This window comes from Nyctibius grandis, chromosome 12 (genome assembly GCF_013368605.1).
Source record: "Nyctibius grandis isolate bNycGra1 chromosome 12, bNycGra1.pri, whole genome shotgun sequence".
In the NCBI taxonomy this organism is placed as follows: domain Eukaryota; kingdom Metazoa; phylum Chordata; class Aves; order Nyctibiiformes; family Nyctibiidae; genus Nyctibius; species Nyctibius grandis.
The window spans coordinates 22116863-22137882 of NC_090669.1; the positions used below are offsets into that span (position 1 = coordinate 22116863).

A 21020-nucleotide genomic window follows, 5' to 3' on the forward strand; every position below is an offset into this window, starting at 1 on the left:
TTCAGTGGTGCTTTTCACAGATGATGTCCAAAAGGCTTTTGAACAAATGGTGAGAGAATTACACGGTGTAGTAATGCAGGTGAGATGCTCCATGTCAGTGGGGAGCAGAGCACTTGCTCGTTCAAGTGAACCCTTTTTTCCCTTTCATTTTTGAAGCAGCTTCATTCGTAAACGTTGTAGATACGAAGGCTTTCTTTAGGCTAAATTTTCAGAGCTGTTTTTCATTTGTTGGTGTGACTGAGGTGGTGTTTTTGTAGACTGTTCCTTTGGCTGCTCTTTGCCTGTGGAAGCCAAAGCCTGTGCCATACCAGGTGACATTGCGTTGGGACAGTAGTGTGGAGGCTGCAGTTGTAGATCTCTCGCAGCAGTGTTGTGCACCACTGGGATGCAGGCTTGAGAGCAAGTGGGGCAGAAGCTGATGTGAGGAGGATGCTGTCAGTGGTTCTGTCTTTTTTTATATTTATTCTAATAGTCAGACCTATTTTAAGAGAGTTTTCCCAGCTGCAAAGCAGATGATGTACTGTACCGTCTAATCCTGCCGTGTGAATGAAGCTTGCTATCCCCCAAGTGCCTGCCAGTCTCTCTGCTTATTTATCACACTCCAAAGCACGGTGTAATACATGCCCGAAGAATGGCCAGCTTCATCCTCTCCAGGAGCTTATTTAGACAGCATCCTGCAGGGAGGAAGAACTGAGGTTTGCTGGAGCACAAGCTGACAGAGCCAGTCCTCTGACTTACCTGTAACCTTAATCTCTCTGCTGAGCTCTTGTGTGCTGACACATTTGGCAGCTCTTGTGGTGGAGCTGGAGAGAGCTGAAACTCACCCAGCTTACGTGCGTGAAGCTGCCTCTCTGCAGCGTGTGACTTGGCAGCGGAGGAAGCGCATGGGAGCAAGGCGTCCTTTCCCTGGGCAGGCTGCTGTCTGCCAGGGCTGTTGGATCTGCTGGAAGCAGGTGACTCATGCCCAGGGGCCTGTGGGCACCTGGTGGAATGTAATAAATAAGCAGTGTGGTTCGGTGATTCAACATGAGCTCCAGCTCCCCACCCAAGCAGCACAACCGCCTGCCCCTTTCTGCCCTCCCGCAGCTGCTGGTGCTCTGGCTTCCCCAGGAAGCCCTGTCTGCCTTTGATGCCTCCATACTGCAGGCTGCTGTGGTGAAGCCTGTAAATCCTGATGCTCCCTCCATCTTTAAGACCTGGAGACAAAGCCTTCTCTGACTGTGGCTTGAGCTAGTGTATGCTAATGATCACTGCAAAGCTGTTTGGTTGCATTTGGTGTCTGCCTACGTGTCTGTGGGGTAAGTTCTGCAGGGTTGGTCTTTGCACTGGTCTGCAGTATGCCTGGGTGCCTTCTGAGTGGTAAAAGATGAATGTGTAGACAAGGATCAAATCATGCTGTAACATGCCCCTTGCTGGGTGGCAAGGCTGCGTCCTCTCTTTCTGCATTAACCTGAGCTGGTCAGCAGAAAGCCTGTTCCTTCCCTGGTGATCCTGGTGGCCTGTCTGTGACTGAAGGCTAAAAGTAAATGAAAGCTGAAAGGGCTTTCCGCAGAAATACTTGGGAGGGAAAGGCTGTTTCGGCTAGCAGACATGGTTTGTACAACTTGGAGCTAAAGGAGAAGGAATTGACTGAAGCCTGGGGGCGAGAAGGCATCTCCAAACTCATCACAATAAAGAGATTTTCTTCTGGTTTCTAGTTGGAGCAATTTCCAAATGTGGCAAAAGGATAAAAAAAAGTTTTCAGCCGAGACTTAAGTAAATGAAAAGGGAATTTCAGCGTATCTGTGATGACCAGAGACTGGCCTGGGTGACTTGGGGGGTTCTTTTCTGTCTTGTGCTCCGAGCTGAAGAGGACACTTTCTCAGCCGCCCCAAAGGATGCTGTAAACACCCTCTGGCTTTGTGATAAAGCCGTGTAGGATGTCCTCTGCATCCTGCCCTGCCCCTTTGTGTGCTTGCAGTGCAGTATCTGTGGTGGTGAAGGCCTTCACCTTTGTTTTTGCTTGTTTTTCTACAGGAATGGGAACCACAGATCATGTCATAGTGCTGGCATCCACCAACCGTGCTGATGTCTTGGATAACGCCTTGATGAGACCCGGGAGGCTTGACAGGCACATCTTTATTGATCTTCCGACACTCCAGGTATGTTCCACCTACTGCCCTGTCCTTACCTAACACTAATGACTAAGGTGTCCCCATCCTTGCTGGTGATTCACTGGCCTGGCAAAGGCTGAGCTTGGAGACAACAGAGATGTTAAGCTTCTGTTTGCCTTTTAAGTGCTCTAAATCAAGGATTTGACATGTTAATGCAGTTGCTTGTTTCTCTGAAATGACAACTCAGTGTTTTGGTGGCTCTGCTCTGGTATGAGATTTGGCAGTGAGTTCTTCTGTGAGGTTCTCTTTGCCATGCAGATGCAGAACTATGTTTGTGTTTTCTCTCCAGGAAATTGGGAACCACCTAATTGGCAAGTTGGCTTGTGTGAGAGCTTAAATTGTCATGTGCCTTGAGCACCTTTTGTTCTTTAGGTTTATTGTCCTCACTGTCCTTGTAAGGCTCCTCATTTTCCTTTAGGCATCCTGTTAAGTGACTTTCTCCTTCTGAAGCTTTTTAAATCCATTTACTAGGAGTCTTCCATGTCCGCTGTGTTGACATTTGTAGCAGGGTTTTGGGAACAGGCTCAGCTGCAGTAAGGATCTGTCTGCTCTGCCAGCACAGGCTCTTCTTCTCCCATCTGTGCTTTATTGGCATCCTCAGAGTTTTCAGTTAAAATACCTTAAATGCCTGATACAATCTGGCACGGAAGCATGAACGGTGCAGCTGCCCTGAAGGAGGAAGGGGAAAAACCCTGGCAACTGAGTCCATTGTTTTAACCAGGATCTCCTGGACCAGCTGAATGAGTCACTCCTTGGCTACTTGCCAGTCATCTCACCCCCACCTTCGTCTGGGAAATGGTCGCAGGCTCTAAGTAGCTGGTAGTTGGGGTTTTCAGTTGGCGGTGTGTGAGGGAGCAGGTCGAGGCAGTCAGAGCTCCTTCCCGCGAGTGCTTTTATGGTAAGAGCAAAGTTAAGACAGATCAGAGTGAAAGTTAGGAGGGGAGAGTGGCCCTGAGAGAGAAAGCAGTGACTCACCGTAAGCCTCCATACATCTGTTCTGAATTTGAGAGCTGGGTGTTGATCAGGGCTCCTGGAGCATTAAAGCGCCGTAAGGACGGCCCTGCCCTCTGGTGGCAATGTCACTGTCCCCGCTGCCAGAGGTCTGCTGGTGGCAATGTCCCCGCTGCCGGAGCTCTGCTGGTGGCAATGTCCCCATCCCTGCTGCTGGAGGTCTGCTCCTCCCCTGCTCCCTATGGTGGACAGCACTGAAGCTTGTGAAGGCTTGCTGGGCTCAGGTGTTCTGTGCTCTTTACAGGAGAGAAGAGAGATCTTTGAGCAGCACCTGAAGGGTCTCAAACTGATCCAAGACGCCAGCTTCTACTCCCAGCACCTTGCTGAACTGACTCCGGGCTTCAGCGGTATGACATGCTGTGTCCTGGTGGGGCTGCTCTGCCTGCTTCTGCGCTAGTTCTGCAGTTCAAGCTGGAGCTTCTTGGTTGCTTAGTTTTAACAGGGTATTTTGGTCTGACTTTTTTCTTCAAGCCTTCTCCATCTCTATGGAAATAGTGGGAACCTAACCAGCTCCCTGGTGAGCTCTGATGAACAATTGTTCATGACTATTTTCAATCTTCTGAAACTTCTGGGACTAGCAGGGTGTGGGGGTAGGGAAAATACACTTTTGTAATGCCTGGGTTCCTAATTCCTGAGGCGAGGAACCACTGCTCATGCTCCTGTCCAAGCTGTTGTTGAGGGTGAGATGTTGCACTTCAGGGGAAAGACTCTTAAGTTGATACATGTGACCAGGAAAGCGATAGGAGGAATGAATAGCAATTACTTTGTCGGTCAGAGTAGAAATTGGACAACTCTGCCTGGCTCCTGTATTGAGCCTGTTTCCAGGGTAGGTCCCTGGGAGTTTGAAACAGTGCTGAGCAAGGGGCTCCAGAGTTCCTGTTTATGTGGAGTTCCTGGAATATCCTTTCTGGGTTTCCCCTCTAACAGGCCCCAGCACACTGCCTCTTCGTGACTTCTTTCAGCAGCCCCCCGCCACCATCACCCACCCACACAAACTCAGAACAGATGTTCTTTCTCTTCCGTGCAGAGGTTGCACGGTCGCTGTACGAACAGTGTGGCAGCCCATGCCAACCCAGACTGCCCACGCCACTCCCCTGTTGCTGAGAGCCAGCCTTGGCTTTAGCCTGTTAATTGATTGCTGAACTCTGTCCTGTGTGTGGCAACGCAGCGTTCGTTGCCAAGGCAGTTGTATTGTTCAAATCCAACATAAACACCATGGACTAGGTTTGCTCTCTGTTCCCAAGGAACACAAAAGTGCAGGCTGTTGGACTTCCTTAGGTCCTTCTCCAGCTTTGTTCTTGCCTCTTCTGCCCCCTGAAATCTCTGTCACATAACACACCTGGTGTAATTCTTGTAAACTCTTGTCTACAGGAGCTGACATAGCGAATATATGTAATGAAGCTGCTCTCCATGCTGCTAGAGAAGGTCACAAATCCATCGATACCTTCAACTTCGAGTATGCTGTGGAAAGAGTCATTGCAGGTAAGTGACCTGGCCATTTCTGTTGTTGTCTTACACTTCTTGAGAGAAGGCTCAAGTGAGTGGATTACATTCAAGGAAGACAGATGGGTCCTAGCTGTGCTCTGTCCTGAAGGTATTAAAAGCCGTAGTCACAGAGAGCTCCCTGAACACGACCCCACGTGGATCCATCTTCCTGAATCTGCAGGCAGCCTGAACCCAGAGCTCAGGGAAGGTGGTCAGTAGCAAAACAGGAAAGAGGGGAAGTCAAATATGGCTTTTTTTGTTTAAAAAGGTTGGGGTTTGGTTTGGTTTTTTTAAAAGAAAAGGAGTGGAAGTACTTTGGGTTTTTCTTGCTGCTCTGAACACCTGCTACATAAACATGGACAGCAAATAGGCTATGCATCCTCAACAGCAAGAAATTAGAGATTTTTCTTTTTTGGCCTCAAAGCCAAGGCTTTGAATTGGCAGAATAAACTGAACGACAGTAGAGTACTGTTCTCCCTCTGAGAACATCCTGTTGGCCTTTCCCTGTCACTCGTGCGATTGCCAGCAGAGGAACCTCTGGAGATTACCCTCTAGCAGTCTATTATAAGGAGGGGAAAAAGAGCTCCCAGAACTCTTGACTTCACCTGAGGGATTTGAATCTGGTGGGTTTTGGCCTGAACTGCCCTGTAGCCAAGCCTTGGTTTTCATAATCAGACACTTAACTGCTTCCAGGCTGCAGTGTCGTTACCGGGGGTGAGCCTGGGCAAACAGGCTGGCGTGCTGTGCTGTTCTTAGCAGAGCGTGTGGAACAGGATGTTTGTACTGGGTCAGTTATTTCCTGATCCTGGAATTTACTCTTGAGTGTTTGCTTCATCAGAAAATGCCTGAACAATTCCTCATTTAAGAGGAGATTTTTGAGAAAATTCCCGACAGTTTCACCTGCCTCTTAAAAACAAAACCCTCGGAGTGCTTTGGGTCACTGTGGCCACACTTGGACAAAGCCCAAACTGTACTCAGCAGCTCCCAGGAGTGGACAGTGAGACAATTCTAGTAGTAATGTGAAAGTCCTCATCAGCTGGAGCAAAGGTATGCTTTACTTTCTTGTCTACAGGAGAGAAAATACCAAACCTACAGGGATTCCTTTGGCTTTTCTTTCTGAATTCCTCCCTTCCCTTAGTTCCCCAGACTGGGAAGATAAGGCCAAAAGCCAGTAAGGCCACAGGGCATGTGTAGCAGAAGGGATATCTGGGGTTAATGTGGTGGGGCATTGCAGGGCATGGGCTTCAGCAGTGTCACAGTGACAAGCTGAATTGCTTCATTAGGCTCTGTGGCATGTAGGAGGCCATCAAGTCTTTTTGTTGCTTAATTGGATTCTTTCACATTAGCAGGACCTGGCTATTTTTTGTAGACCAAGTCTACAAGGCCCCAAACAACCCTCCAGGCCCATATATTAAATGTACCCTTGCCTTGTAATGGGAATGCTTCTGGGTTTCACAATCCAGAGAGCATTTCAGTTGCTATAAAAGCTTTTCTTGAAAGAAACAAGATATTACTGGGCTTGCCATTGTAAGCTTCTGGTTTTAATAAGAGTGGTGTGGAATCAAAAGAGAACTTTGCAAGTCCAGAGGCCCTGTTGGCCCTTAAAGCTTTGTGTTGCTGTAAGGGAGGAGCAAGAACTTCTCTCTGTGGTAGTCCCCATTGTGTTTTTAGTTGGAGAACAGAAAGCAGTCAGTAAGTGAGGTCTCCTGGGAGCGAGGGAGGAAACCTGCTGAGCACACAGAGGCATTTAGGGGTTGTCTTTAGAAGACGTAGTGGAGCCTGTTTTCTTGGTGGGGTTCATGTGCACTGTGTCAGGCCAGCAAAGGTGCACCAGGGTTGTTTGTCTCATAAATGTCATCAGTACAGGCCTTCAGAGAACTCTCCTGCCTGGAGATTACTTTATGTAGGAAAAGAAATAATCTTTGTAGGCACATTGTGTGCTGTTGTGAAGAGTACAGTCCCTCCCTCCTACAGTCCCTCCCTCTGAAGGGCTGACAGAGGAATGTTTCCAGAATTTAAGTGTATATATACACATATATATACATATATACACACATATATACACACACATCTTTCTATGGGAAGAGGCACACACTGCCACAGGCAGGGTAAGGGACTGACTGATGAACATCAAGGCTGTTGCAATTAATCTGCTATTCCATCACCATCATGCCTTGCAGGGCACAGTGGTTTCCAGGGTCCCTAAGCAGTAATTTTACAAGATCTGCCACACTAATTTTGCTGTTTCCTTGTTTAATAAAGCTCTTGACTTTGTTTAAAAATTAATGTTAGTAGAATGTTGTTTTCCAAGACATCAAGGAAGCTTGGTGTAATGCTGCTCTTGACTCTGCCTGCTCTACCCCCTGCTGCTCCTGGCACTGTGCAGAGACATGGGCTTTAAAGTGCTGGTACCTTTTTGCATTCAACATGCAGCACTATGAGTGCTTGATACACGGTGTGTTCTGTAGTTAACGTATTTTCTACGTGCTAGAAGTTTGCTTCCATTCAGCACTTTTTTTTTTAAATCCTAATTGGACTTATTCTGCGTTATGGACTACTGGGTTGGAAAATAGACACTTTCAAAAATCACCTTTTTGGAGGAAGTACTAAGTGTGAGTTATGACTTAATTTGCTAGTTCTCAGGAGCATGGGAATAAGCTCATAGGGAGCATGCCATGTGTAATCAGAGCCATTTCCACGGTCTGGAGAAAGATTTTTTTTTTGTATATACTCGTGCTCTTTTGCTGATTTGAGCACTCTAATGCATAAGAATCTCAACTGGGACCTCTCTTATATATAATACAACATCTTGCTTCTCTCATGTTCTGCCTAAGGGACTGAAAGACCATACAGCAAAATGAGTATGATACTCTAGCTAGTCTCTGGTTTGGGGTTTGTTGTTTTGGGTTTTTTTTCTCTAAATGGTAGACTGCCTTGTTACAGATCTGTCCCTGGGCAGAGATCTCGTGTAACGTGCCTTTGGCAGAGCTGGGAACGGAACAGAGCTTTGTGTTCTAGAGCTGTGATCTAATCAAATGTTAAATTACTTGTCTAATGATTGTGTTGTAAGGAGGAGAGGGGGGGAACAGTGTTTTCAAGCAATCCAAGCGTGGATTGCTTTCTACTGCAGGGACAGTGAGCACCTTCCACAGCGTGTAATTGAAGGGCTTTTTACTGCCTCTCCCTCCACGGAGTGCGATATGAAGCTTGCTGGCTGCTCAGCCACGGACTGTGCTGGCTTGTGCACTGAGCTGTACGAGATTATGCCCTGCTGGTTACACCTATTGCCAGCTGTCTCATCAAATCCTTGTCTGTGTTCCTGCAGGCACTGCCAAAAGAAGTAAGATCTTGTCGCCAGAAGAGAGGAAGGTTGTGGCGTTTCACGAATCGGGTCACGCGTTGGTTGGCTGGCTGCTGGAGCACACCGAGGCCGTGATGAAGGTAACTCCACTACCAGCTGTCACCTGTCACTGGGTGGGAAGAGAGTCCTGCGGGGTTCCCCTGTCCGAGACGCACTGATTGTTTTGTAGTACTTGTGTTGAATTCTGCTGCCTTACCCTGGCCTCCGTGAGCTTGGAATACTGCAGCAAAAGAAATGGCGAATATGCTGTGGAGAAATCCATTGTTAGGCTCCGTTGATGATAGTGTTGGTGCAAAGCTGATTAACCAGCTATAGGAGAAGCCTTGCAGTTAAAAGCCAACTGTAAAGCTGTTTGGAGGAGGTGAGTCTCCTGATGCTGCTGCTCCATTCATTCACCTCCTCCAGGTACAAAGCACGGCTCTGCATGTGCATGATATCTTTCCCTGCCAGCGTGTTGCAGCCAGTGAAGCTGCCATTGCAGGAGCTGCTCTGATACTGGTGCAGAGATGTGTTTTTCAGCTTGGCATGCTTGGGAGTGTGTCTGCCTGAAGCCCTTCTCTGCAGGGAAAGGCCTCTCTTTGGCACCCCGGGGTGTGTTCGCTCCAATGCACATCTGCTCCTCAAAAAGCCGTGACACTGCGGGGAGGTGGGGAGTGGAAATGACAAGGGTGACAGCTTCTTGGCTCGCCACCAGCAGCAAATTCACTCTGAATGACCTATTGTATAAACTGAACTGTTGTTAATTACTCTCATTTAATGGGTGGGGGAAATGGCTCTTATTTTTCTGGAGGCATTATATCTTTCTCCAGGTAGTCTCAGTGATTCTGAAACACAGTAAAGTGAACTCTTGTTTGGCTTATACCCTCCAAAACAACTCCTAAAGCTCAGGATGTCACTGGCTTGCTGTTAAGGACAATTTCCTTTGCATTTCTTGAGCAGAAAGTGGATGTTTGCAGCTGTGAAGGCAGAGCCTTCAGTACTGGAATGGTGACATACTGCAGTCCGTGGCCGTGTCTGTGTAGGCCAACCTGCCCCACAGCTTTTGACAAATTTCACTTGGAATGCAGACCTCTTCCTGTTCTCCCTCTGCTGCTGTGGTGAGGAGCTCTTTTGTCTCTCTGAACTGAGGGGGCTGCTCTGTGTTGCAGGTTTCCATAGCCCCTCGAACAAATGCAGCTCTTGGGTTCGCACAGATCCTTCCGAGAGAGCAGTACCTCTTCACCAAGGAACAGCTGCTGGAGAGGATGTGTATGGCGCTGGGAGGGAGAGTGTCCGAGGCCATCACCTTTAACAAAGTCACTACAGGTGAGGAGCCAGGCCCTGGCACAGGCAGGTGGAGATTGTGCTAAGAGAGCCTGAACTTCTGCACTTGCTCCATCCAAGGGTGATCTGAGCAAGAGACAGAGGTTTCCCACCCTGGGAAGGAGGAATGTCCAGTTGTGTGTTTTGATCTTGGGCTTGCATTTGTGAGCATGGAGGTCTCTCATCGTTTGTTGCCACCATGTTATCTTAGATGTTTCCCAAATCCCAGGCCACAGATGCAATTACCCAGGAAGACTTGTAGCTCATGGCGGGGCCTAGAGCTTTCTGTACTGTGTTTCCAACTAGTTATATCCAAATGGGATAACTGGGCAGTGGCAGGTGAGCACTCCACTGAACTAGCTACCAGTAGGTTCACTCACTGTCGTGCATGGGTCCTGCAGTACATGTAGAAAGGTCCATCAGCAGGTGGAGCGTTCACCTCCATGGCCTCCTGTGGGTCCTGTGGTCTCTTGGCTAGTGGAATGCGTGGTTGTGCAGGATGTGCTCCTCTTGCACTCAGCTCAGAGCTGGCAAGCCTTGTGTCTCTCTCTCCTGCCCAGGAGCACAGGATGACCTGAAGAAGGTGACCAAGATAGCCTACTCCATGGTGAAGCAGTACGGGATGGTGCCCAGCATCGGGCAGCTCTCCTTCCCGGACCTGGAGAGTGCAGCTGGGATCGGTCGGCGCCCTTTCAGCCAGGGACTTCAGCAAATGATGGACCATGTAAGGTCGCCCTTGGTTACACGTTCCTGTTTGTTCTTTACTTTCTGCAATTCAGTGAAAACATGCAAGTAACTTGCACCCAAACAATTTGTGGTTTTCTGTGAGCCATTAAGGAGTGAATTTCAACAGCTGAGCGCTTACCTGTCCTGTTACAGTGTGTTAGGATGATGCAGTGAGGCATTAAGGACAGACAAGATCCCATATAGCTGTGAGTTCAGCCAACAGCGCTGTGCTGCCTGGAGCAGCAACATGTGGCTGCAAAATATGCTGCAGTGTTCAGTTGGGTTCCAGTGTGGGCAAGACTCTGGTGAGCTTCTGGGAGACAGGAGGTGCAAATGTGACGTTTGGAGAGAGGGAGAAATGCTTTGTGGAGGAAGGAGGAATAATTTGAGGAGACTGGGGGCTTGTTGTGGAGCTGCAGACAAATACCTAGCTAGGGAAAGACTCTCTCCAGGCCCTCAGGAGCCCCATGTATAGCTAAGCATGGCTGTACAATGCTTAGATTACAAGAAATCTCTGTCTTAAAGTCTCAGTTGCACAACTTAAATGTCTCCACTTCCTAGATCATAGAAGCTATCTAACCAACATGATGGTTCAGCCTGACTGAAAAATCTGAGCCTGTTTTGACAGGAAATTGGGCTTCATTGCTTTAATTGAAAAGTCAAAATAGCTGGAAATGAAAAACTGTGGTTTAGAAGCACTATGGTTGTGCTTCCCTGGGATTTGTGCTGAGCTGCATCTTTTCCTGCTGGACAGCCTCCTTAATTAGAGCGCATTTCCCATCAGCTGGGACTCCACTGAGGAGTTGTGCTGGTGCAGGAGTTTACTGTTCCTTACCATGAGTACTCCTTTGGCTCTTTTTCAAACAGTTTGCATTTTCTGTTGATGGGAACAACTTTCTGCCTGGCTCAGTTTGCAGATTCCAACCCTCAGTGCTCTCCTTGTTTAGCCACGTTCTGTTTGTTGCCACCTGGGCTCAAAATCACTGCTCTTGTTACTGTCTTCTAGGAAGCAAAAGTCCTGGTGGCTCAGGCTTACAGGCGCACAGAAAAACTACTACTGGAGAACCGGGACAAGCTGCAAACAGTGAGTTGGAGTTGTGTGGGGTTTTGTTTGTTGTATTTGGTTGTTGTTTGTTTGTTTTTAACTGGTGTGTTTTTGCCTTGCTACTTTCTGTGCTCTGTAGCTCGGCTGTTGCAGTGTCTCCATGGTCCTAGAAGGTCTTGTGGTGGGAGTGCTGGGACTTGTGATGTGAGCAAGTGACTGTTCACTGCATATCCCCCAGTTAGGAGCAGGCAGAGGGAGGAATGTGTGCCTTTTCCAGCAGTGAGTGCTCTGCCTCCTGACACCAGCTCGTATTTGCAGGGTAGAGGAATAGGAGTGCCCTGTGGAAGTGAGCAAAGCTAGAATTTGTGTCCCTCACCTGCACTTTCTCTGCTAGCCTGTTAGCAGAGTAATTTCCTGGAGAGCAGACAGTGACTGTGTGAAGCCTGCAGAGGCAGGAACAGCTCATCCTTCCAGGTTCTGTAGGCATATGGGAGGACAGTTTCTGGCGTTGGAGAAGGAATATGGGACCTGCCACCTTGGTTGACAGGGGCTGGTTCATGCTTTCTGGTGACTCCAGGCAGCATGGATATACCAGGGAGTCCTTGTTGCAGTGTAGAGCTTTGCCCCTTCGTCTTGGTGTCCTGAGAGTCCCCTAGCCAGTCACCCTGGCATGTCCCCACCTCTCTGCCAGGAACTCTGTGCCTGTCGCTCTGGGCTGAGCCACGTTTGGGTTGCAGCACCCTGTGTATCTGCGTGATCTTTCCTTCACAAGTCTGGTCCATAACATCCAAAATGACCAGGAGTCAGCTTAGTGTTGCGTGTTTTGCAAATAAAACAATCCTTTTCCTTAAATCATCTTTTTAAACAAACAAGAACAACAACAGCCACCCCTTCAGCTACACACCACAGGCCTCCTGTGCGTAGTAAGGTAGCCAGAGCTTGCTTGCTCGGACCCCCTGCTGTTGGCCATCTCACAGCCCTGTCCTCGGGACGGTGCCCGGGGAGTGCTGCGAAGGCAGGCGTTGTTAGGGGGTCTCCTCTCTGCAGGCCTCCTCTGTTCTGATGCTTTCATTTAACAGCAGTCAGATGTTTGCTAGAGGCTCATCACAGAAAAACTTTTTTAAGTTAAGCCAAACTATCTACAGAGTAAATGTTTCAGTTGCCAGGCCAGCGTGTCACATCTTGTCAGCAGAATTGAGCCGTTCCGTGTTTGACGGCCACCCGCTGCTCGAGTGTGGTCCTGCTGCTGGCAGAGGGGCCAGAGAATTCAACTTCTGTGGAGAGGAACTTCTGATGACCTTCAGCCCATGCCTGCAGGAACACACAGCTCTTTGTTATCCCTGTGTGTACCCAGGAGGGGTGTGGGTCTGGCTCTGCTCTTGTTTGCTGTTACTCTGGCATCTTAGGCAGGGCCACAGGTGCAGTGACAGTGGCAGGAAGGGCACTTCTCTGGAAGTTCCAACTCAACAAATCATTCCCTAGAGCTTGCTGTGTTGCCTCCAGTCATACTACAGCCAAAAACACTCTTGTGAAAGGTGCCAGCAGCTCGGAGAACCTTGTGCTGGCTCCAGCAGCCTCTCGGGTCGCCCCGACTGTGGTGTGCTAGCCAGGGGTCCTGGCTCCAGCAGCCTCTCAGGTTGCCCCGACTGTGGTGTGCTAGCCAGGGGTCCTGCTCCTCGAGGGCTGCGGCACGTGCTGTGTCCAGATGTTGAGATCTGAGCTGAGCTGGCAGGGACAGTTCAGTTCAGAGAGGCTGTTTTCAAACCCCTACGCCTGATTATGCCTTATTTACTCTTTCCAGCTGTCTAATGCCCTCCTGGAGAAAGAAGTGATAAATTATGATGACATTGAAGCTTTGATTGGGCCTCCACCCTATGGGCCGAAGAAAATGATAGCTCCTCAGAGCTGGCTTCAAGCAGAGAGAGACAAGCAGGACACAAGAGATGAAGAAATGCCCCAGCAGCCACCAAACCACGAGGAGGAGGAAGAACCACGCCTCAGACCGGTATGAAGCCCACTTCTGATGTGGAACAGGAAGACTAGAGGCTTCTTTTGGACGCAGACCCTTTCCCTTTTCAGCTCCAGAAGCAGAGATACTGAGCAGGGAATCTCTGTGTTGCTGTTACCCCAAAATTAAGGGATGGGTACATTGGCTCTCTTAATGAGCTTTTCCCTGCAGGAAGGAGAACTCCTAAGGGTTTGGAAATTGATTCTCAGCAGGGCAGTAGTGATTAGGAGTTGGGTAAGTCTATAATCTGCTGGAAAGATTTCTTGTACATGGAAGCAGTGTGCATGTTCTTAAGGGTAAAAGATGGTGCAGAGTCCTCGTAAGCCACCTCTCGCTGTGGCGTGTGACACAGCAGGAGTGCAGGGCCGTCCCCTTCGGTGCCAGAAGGGTCAGCGTAGTGAAACCCCCGTGAGACTCTGGGCTGGCAACGGTGCTGCAGGTCTTGTGCGACTCCACTGTAACCTTTGATCAACTCTGCTGCTGAATGTGAAATAGAAACTGAAAAACAGACTTCACTAAAATAAACTGTCCGTAACGTGCTGCTGTGTCTGTGGAATATGTCAAGATGTGGATATGTGTTTTGGCACACGTGAAGCTTGTTATAGCTCTGGAGCTGGAGGGGACGAGGGCTTTCTTCTCCCTGGCCAATAGCTTATATTCAGTTTTTATAGCAAGTGTTTCATAAGCAGAGATGGAGGAAAACTTGTGTGCAGAACCCAGCATAACCCTGCCAGGTGTCCCCTCCCCTGTCCCGGCATAGACCCGCCTGCCCTCCCTGGGGTATCTCAGTGCTGGTGGGGGCCATTTCCCTTGCTCTCAGGAGCAGAAGTGGTTTTCTACACTTGTGATGCTACCACCTATATTTTTTTTCTTCCAAACCTGTTTGTTTCTTCACAAGTTCATTCTTTGAATTCACTTTTTCAGCAGCAGATAAAATTTCAGGTATTCTCTGATCTTATTTTTAAAAAGTCATGTTCTGGGCTGCCTGAATAAACCCTTTGCCAGGCGGATTCTGTTCTGTGGAGCCCAGGCTGACGGCCGTAGTGGTGCTACACTGGGACACCTCCGGGACAGCGCAGGGGCCTCGGTGGCTTCCAGGGTGCAGCCGGCAAGGCCACGCTGTCTACTGGCACGTCGTCATTCCGAGGCCGCAGCTTGTGCCGGTGCAGGATCCAGGCTCTGTCAAGGTGGGTGGTGACCCCCTGCCAAGGTGGGTGGTGGTCCCTTGCCAAGGTGGGTGGTGGTCCCCTGACCCCTCTCCTGCCGTGGGGGAGATGCTGCTGCTGCCCACCCCGAACTGGGGATGGTGGCAGAGCCCTGCTGGGGCGGATGGGGGAGTGGGGCCCTGCTGTGGGGTGTGGAGTGGAACAAGGAACCCCCGGGGATGCTATAACCCGTGCCCCGTGTCCATCCCATCCTGCCGGGCGTGTGTCTGGCCCGGGGTTGGTGGCACTGGGTGACAAGAGGGCACTGCAGCAGCGCTGGGCAGAGCTGTAGCTGCTTCTCCTGGCTGGGCCAGCCCTGCGAGGGTGCCCGGCCCGAGGCAGGAGCCCGGCAGCGGGGTCCCGCCGGGCTCCGAGGCACCGTCCGCCCCTCGCCTCCTTCCCGGTCCCTCGCCCGCTCGGTGTGCGCGGGCCCTTTAAGACGGCGCCATCTTTACTACGGGCGCGGTGACGCCGCCGCCAGGCGCTTCCGGCGCCGCTGCCCTCACTGGCCCTTCCAGCGCCGCCGCCCATTGGCCGCCGCGGCCGCACTTCCGGCGTGCTCGGGGCCGCCGCTTCCTTTTCCGCTCGACCATTTGCCGTGGCGGGAGGTGAGTCCGGGCGCGGCCGCGGCCGGGGGGCTCCATCCGCCGCCATCCGCCCGCCGGGGGCTGCGCCTCGGCCCGGGCTGTGCCCCGGGGCCGCTCGGAGCCCTGCGCGGAGGGCTGGGCCCGGAGGGGGCGCTGTGGGGGGCACGACCCAGGCATGGGCCTGGCCGGGGGTAGCGGGCTTGGGCGCACGCAGGGCCTGTCCGGGGCAGCGTGGGGGCCGGGGAAGGGCCCTTGTCGAGGTGGCCGAGGGAGGCTCTGCAGCCCCGGTACCCCGGCGGCCGCCTTTAGCCCTGTCCGTGCCCGCAGGCCGCAGCAGCCATGGCGCCCAGCCGCAATGGCATGATCCTGAAGCCCCACTTCCACAAGGACTGGCAGAGGCGAGTGGCCACATGGTTCAACCAGCCCGCCCGCAAGATCCGCAGGTGAGTGCCCGCGGCCCGGCTTCCCCGGGGCCGCTCTGCGGGGCCTGCTGCCGCTGCTTTAGCTCGTGGAGCCGGGGGAAGCTGTCTCGCATCAGGCTGCTTAGGCAGTACTGCCTCTTCATTTTAAGCTGTTCCCCTGACCCTGATTGTTAAAGGCTTTGGGGTTGCAGCAGGGTGCTCGTTTGGTGTGGGGGCTCCGGTCAGGATCAGGCCGTTCCAGCTGCAATCAAGTGATGAGAAATCTCCGGAATCGCTGTACCACATTGATGATTTCCTTGAACCCTTCTTTTTCTGATGACTGCGGCTGGCCTGTAGAAGTAGGCATCTGCCTGTCTGAGCTGCTGGCCCAGCGTTGTGTTTGTTCCTGAGGGATCCCAGCGTGGCAGATGCCATCCGGCAAGGGTGGCCTGGCAGCGTAGGAGTGGCACATCGGGCAGAAACACAGTGTCCCTGATCGCTGTCCCCTTCGACCTTCCAGGAGGAAGGCCCGCCAGGCGAAGGCTCGCCGCATCGCTCCCCGCCCCGTGGCTGGGCCCATCCGGCCCATAGTGAGGTGTCCCACTATCAGATACCACAAAAAAGTTCGTGCTGGCAGAGGCTTCAGCCTAGAAGAGCTTAAAGTAAGTACGGAGCACTAATCCCAACCCAGTGAAATGACCTCGGAGTCCGAGCTCGGTTGGCTTGTCCTGTTCTTCTGCATGTAGACAACTCACAAGTGATCTGCTGAGGTGCTGGTGTCTGCTGAGGCTGGCTGAGCTGGGGGAGATGTCTGGTGTGGCTGGCTCTGTGAGAGCGTAGGAAACACGGGGATTTAACTGCGGGGTGGGGATGTGGCAGTGTGCGTCAGAGTGAAGGGTTGCTTTGGAAAGTAAACGTCTGTTTGTCTGGTCAGACTGTCACTTAAATAAAATTCCATTAAAGTTGGATTCTGGCAGTGCCTTAAGTGAGTCTCCTAAACATCTTTTGGGGAAAAACAATGACTAATAGCTTCTTTGTTAAATTCTTTTGGTCTTTTTGTGGAACACGTTTCAGCTAATACTAAAAATTTTAGCTGATGGGAACCTGTTTGTGTTGTGGGCCAAGTAAACCACGGTCAGCTTATCCCTGACAGCAGTAGGGGATGTGCAAGGAAGGGAGCTGCCCAGCCTCACAGCGTAGCTTTGGCTGTTCCCTGCAATGGCTACGAGCTGGTTCAGGAACACTTAACGTCTGTGGGAAGTGTTTGGTGCCCTCCATTGCTTCAGGAAACTGTTCTGTGACCTTCCCAGGTGTGCTGAGGTGGTGATGAGGGACCTCCACCTGCATATCTCCACACAGTGGATAAATAAACATCAACGCTTGCTGGCAGCCAGCACCCGCAGCCGCCTCTTGTGCGTTGTTTAGTATCTAATTAAAACATTTATAACAGTGAAATTAGTGCATTGAAGCAGTGAAATGGTTCTTCTGGATGCCAGATGCTTCATTACTTTATTTTTCTTTAATTTTTGGATAATGGAGGAATACAAAATGGTACGCAGATGTTTGTCTTGAAGCAGAAAATGAGTTTGTTGTTTAAGACGGTTACAAAAAATACTCCTTTAATGGAGCTTCCAGTATTCAGTGCACCAGAGCTGTCCTTGTGCTGGCTTCATAAATCTGTCTCATGTGTATCTAGAGTTTCAGTGTCCCCCTCGTAATTCCTCAGGGGTTGCACTTTGGAGATGGATTTCTTCAGGAGAGCAAACATAACTGTGAAGTCCTTGGAATGGTTTAAGTGTTCAGATGTGGACACCAAGATGCCCTTTGTCTGTGGCAGAGTCGGTCCCTCTTGCCAGACCCTGGTGCCTTCCTCCAGACTTGGTAGCCTGCGGTGGCTGATGACCACAGCAGCTCCTGGCATGGCACGGTGGTGGTGGGAGCTGTGGGGTGCTGACACCACACGCTCTCTCCTCAGCTCGCTGGCATCAACAAGAAGTTTGCCCGGACTATCGGAATCTCTGTGGATCCCCGGCGGCGCAACAAGTCGACCGAGTCCCTGCAGGCCAACGTGCAGAGGCTGAAGGAGTACCGCTCCAAGCTCATCCTCTTCCCAAGAAAACCGGCTATGCCCAAGAAGGGAGACAGCTCTGTAAGTACTTGGCTACCAGAAACCTTTCAGGGGTCTGTTTCTGGTAATGTTTGCAGTGCTTTGGGCCTAGGGGCTGCCGTGCTGCTGAAGCGGAGCAGCTCCATTTGGGGCTGGACTCCTCTAGTTTACGAAGCTAAATTGTCAGAGTGCCTGAAAAGTCCATCTGGAGTTGTGTTCTGCTGCACAGAAAGGGTGAGGAAGGTGAGGACAAACTCCTCAGTGGAGCAGTTCTGTGAAAGCTGAGTGTAAGGCAGACTGCAGAAGGTGGTGGCTGTTGACATGCAAAAATACTTTTCATTGAAACCTCACCAAGATCCAGAGTGTGGTTGGCTTTCCTTGTGTGTCCTTGGCTCTGCCTGTGGTAAATACAGAATCACTGAGGTTGGAAGAGCCCTCTGGGATCATCGAGTCCAACCATTGCCCTGACACCACCATGGCAACTAGACCAGGGCACTAAGTGCCAAAACACACGCTTCCTGCGGGGCAGGGCGAGTCACGCACCGAGGTGGTGAGCGCTCAGGCTGTCTTCAGCCTTCTGCAGAGCCTGTCAGCTCCGAGCTGCTTTCCAGCCCAGGGGAGGAAGGGTCTGGAGCTTCTGTACCAGTGGGTACGGATGCTTGTGTCTGGAATACCATTTCAAACTCGTTTGCTTGAAATCCACTATCTAAAATAAACCTTAATAATTTTTGTGCAATGCCACACTCTTTTTCCAGCTGACAGAACTCCCGAGAGGCCGCTGCTCCCTGGGCAGATCCAGGCTGATCGATAGCCGGGCGGAACGCGGGTTGTCGATGCAGCACGTCCCTCCAAACGCTTCTGTAGCTGCAGGGCTGAAATGCTGAACTGTTATGATGGACTGAAATGCTGAACTGTCACCAGTCGGCGTTAAATCTCCAGTCAGGATTGTTAACGGCGTGTTTTAAGCTGGGTACCCACGTACAGGACGTGCTTCTAACCGAGGTGCCAGCCTGAGGAGTTCTAAATACTGCTCATTATTTAAAAATAATGTTTTTTATCCTCTTGTTATGCAGGCTGAGGAACTCAAGATGGCGACTCAGCTGACTGGACCAGTGATGCCCATCAAGAATGTAAGTGTAACTAAACCACCTTCTCGGGGTGACATAATTGAGACTTAAACTCCGTGGAGAGGATTCTCCTCTCGCTGTTGTACAGCTGAGGGTGCAGAGAAACCTGGAACAGGTCAAGCTTGTCCTTGTCTCCTGCCAAGATCTGTTTGGTTCCTCAGTGTTGCAGAGCAGACTGTAAAGAACTAATAACTTGGAGCTCTGCTGAGCTTTTCATGAGCTGTGGAAGTCCTGCCATCATGAGCTGTGTTTGTGGGTGCAGAGGAGAGCTCCAGGCCCCGGTGTCAGGGATCCAGGTCAAGATGGGAATAATCTCATGTGTTGACATGACCCCTGGTCATGTGTTGGTTGGGAATAATCCTATACTTGTTCTGCTTCTGCCTGAAATGACACGTGGGAGGAGCAGAGCTCTGTGTGCTCCCCGGAGGAGGCCACGGGGGAACCTGCGCCATAACCCCCCAAATCACATCCTTCCTCTGAGGGCACAAGGAGCATCTCCAGCGCGTTTGTGCTCAGTGCTGTCACCTGGGCAGACTCTGGGGTTGTTTGTCCACTTGTACCTTTGAGGGGGCTCGTCCCCATGCGAAATCTGGGGCGCTGAAGGTCGCCAGTTGGGGCGAGGGGGGTGTGCTGGCAGCACGACAGCCCAGGCAGGTTGTGCCGTCACCCTTTGTCTCGAAACAAACCTGACTCACATCTCATGTGGCGCTTGTTTTTTCCCTGGTACGTTCTGGGCTTGTGCTGACGTGCGCTGGCGAAGGAGGAACCGGTTGAGACGAGGCGCCTGGTGGAGTGATGATAAGGGCAGGGCCTGCGGATGGCACAAACGCTCTGCTCTTAACAGCCTCCCGGAGCTGGTGGTGAAAGTGGAGCGAGATTAATTGCGTTAAGCCTTAAACCCAGCCTCTGATGTGCAGCCTGACTGTCTGGCGCTCTCTCCCACCAGGTTTTCAAACGGGAGAAGGCCCGTGTCATCTCGGAAGATGAGAAGAACTTCAAGGCCTTCGCCAGCCTGCGCATGGCCCGGGCCAACGCCCGGCTCTTCGGCATCCGTGCGAAACGCGCCAAAGAAGCGGCAGAGCAGGATGTGGAGAAGAAGAAATGAACTGTTCTCCTTAGAACTGTCAATAAAAAAAAAAAATACAGAACTAGGAGCGTGCTGTCTTTGTAGGGCGAACGTGCGGGGCTGAGCCGCCCCGCGCCTGCCCGCTCTGCTGCGGCGTGTGGGCCGCGGTCCGGGGGAGTTGTGAAATGTGGGCAGCCTCACTCGCTGTGCTTGGAGACTTCAAACTTCCTGGAAAGCGAGTGAAACAAACCCTGGGGCCTTGTGCAGCTCCTGCGTTGTCTCAGGGCTGCAGCCTGAGCTCCCTCCTGCTCTAGAGCGTGGCCTGATCTGACTGTAAGGGGCTGCTTAGGCTTGTCAAGGGGTTTTTGGGGTGCCCGCTCCCTGGCAGCCTTTCTCTGCTTCCCTCTTACCTGTCTTCTGTGCCACTGCTTCAGATTTAATGATTTCCTCACCTCTGTGGGTGGCTCTGCTGGGAAAGGTGGGTGTCAGGGTGGGTGCTTGGCTTCAGGGAGCTGCCTGCCCCATGAGCCTCATCCAGTGACCTGCTCCATAGTGGCACTGCCCGTGCGTGGGGTCCTGCTCCTGGTTTTGGAGGGGTGTGGGGGGAGCGAGGTGTGTCCCCAGCACCTGCTGTGTCCTTGCTGCCGCTTGCCACTGGGTGGAGTGGAGTCCCACAGCCGGACTGCGTGGTCCTGCACCCCGTCACCCTGTGCTCCCTGCTGCTGTTCGTGTGGGCTTCGAAAGAGAGACCCTGGAGAAGGGTCTGGGGGCTCTGGCCCATCCCCGTGGCTGCTGGGGGGCTCCTGGGCTCTGCCTGCCCCAGGGCAGGGGGCGATGGGTCCCGGGGCAGCACTGGGGGGGTCTGTCCCGCTCTGGGCTCACCCAGCCCTGTGCTGGCTCATCAGTTCCGGGCCGTTCCGCAGCCTGGCTGCGCGGTGAATCGCTCGTGTCGGGATAATTGAGTCGTTTGTTATCAGTGGGTCGGTGACAGAACCTTGGGGCTGAGGCTGGGACGCGATGAAGCGCGTTGGTGCGGGCGGCAGGAGCCCTGGCACCCCTGCCTGCCCCCCAGGCTGCTCAAACGGGCGAGTGCTGCCCAGCGTGGGGCTACTCATCCTTCCCAGCCCGCGGTGGGACCCCGCATCCCCCATGGGTGGCCCGAGCTGGGGGGCTGCGGGCAGAGCAGGGAGGGAGGGTGGCCTAGTTCTGCGGCGCAGGCTGGGGATTAGCTCCCAAACCCCGGGCCCCGCGCTGCCCTCACGCTCATTAGCCCTATCTGCATTTTAATCCCTCCGAATATGAACTAATTACATCATCTTCCAGAAAGCCGAGCTGACAGCACCGCAGTGCCGGGGTGATGCGTGGGGGTGGGGGGTGCTGGGCCAGCCCCCGGCCAAGGGATGGGGCACCTGGGGCTCCGCGTGCACGGGGTGCGG

The 21020-nt window shown here is 52.0% G+C and overlaps 2 protein-coding genes and 1 non-coding gene across 3 annotated transcripts in view; all 3 read left to right on the forward strand.

Moving 5' to 3' along the window:
* SPG7 (SPG7 matrix AAA peptidase subunit, paraplegin) overlaps window positions 1-13630 on the forward strand; it is a 32372-nt gene extending 18742 nt beyond the window's left edge. The window contains exons 10-17 of the mRNA XM_068411457.1: window positions 2017-2141; window positions 3409-3511; window positions 4536-4646; window positions 7975-8090; window positions 9159-9315; window positions 9873-10036; window positions 11045-11122; window positions 12885-13630. Coding sequence (XP_068267558.1) covers window positions 2017-2141; window positions 3409-3511; window positions 4536-4646; window positions 7975-8090; window positions 9159-9315; window positions 9873-10036; window positions 11045-11122; window positions 12885-13094 — 1064 coding nt within the window. The 3' untranslated portion in view covers window positions 13095-13630. The remainder of the gene's footprint in view (window positions 1-2016; window positions 2142-3408; window positions 3512-4535; window positions 4647-7974; window positions 8091-9158; window positions 9316-9872; window positions 10037-11044; window positions 11123-12884) is intronic.
* A 1212-nt stretch (window positions 13631-14842) lies between these two features.
* RPL13 (ribosomal protein L13) lies at window positions 14843-19666 on the forward strand. The gene is made up of 6 exons (XM_068411190.1): window positions 14843-14904; window positions 15211-15326; window positions 15805-15946; window positions 17260-17433; window positions 18465-18521; window positions 19465-19666. Exons 2-6 carry the CDS (start codon window positions 15223-15225, stop codon window positions 19621-19623), a joined length of 636 nt encoding a protein of 211 aa, XP_068267291.1. The 5' UTR covers window positions 14843-14904; window positions 15211-15222; the 3' UTR covers window positions 19624-19666.
* Window positions 15559-15639, forward strand: LOC137669555 (small nucleolar RNA MBII-202). The gene has a single exon (XR_011049118.1). It is a non-coding gene; the product is annotated as a small nucleolar RNA MBII-202 (small nucleolar RNA).
* Window positions 19667-21020: the final 1354 nt, after the last annotated feature.

Excerpts from the sequence above, each read along its gene's own strand:
- RPL13 (XM_068411190.1), top strand. The coding sequence starts at position 15,223 with ATGGCGCCCAGCCGCAATGGCATGATCCTGAAGCCCCACTTCCACAAG. Across the intron at positions 15,327-15,804 it reads CCCGCCCGCAAGATCCGCAG|GAGGAAGGCCCGCCAGGCGA; the intron begins GTGAGTGCCCGC and ends TCGACCTTCCAG. Across the intron at positions 15,947-17,259 it reads TCAGCCTAGAAGAGCTTAAA|CTCGCTGGCATCAACAAGAA; the intron begins GTAAGTACGGAG and ends CTCTCTCCTCAG.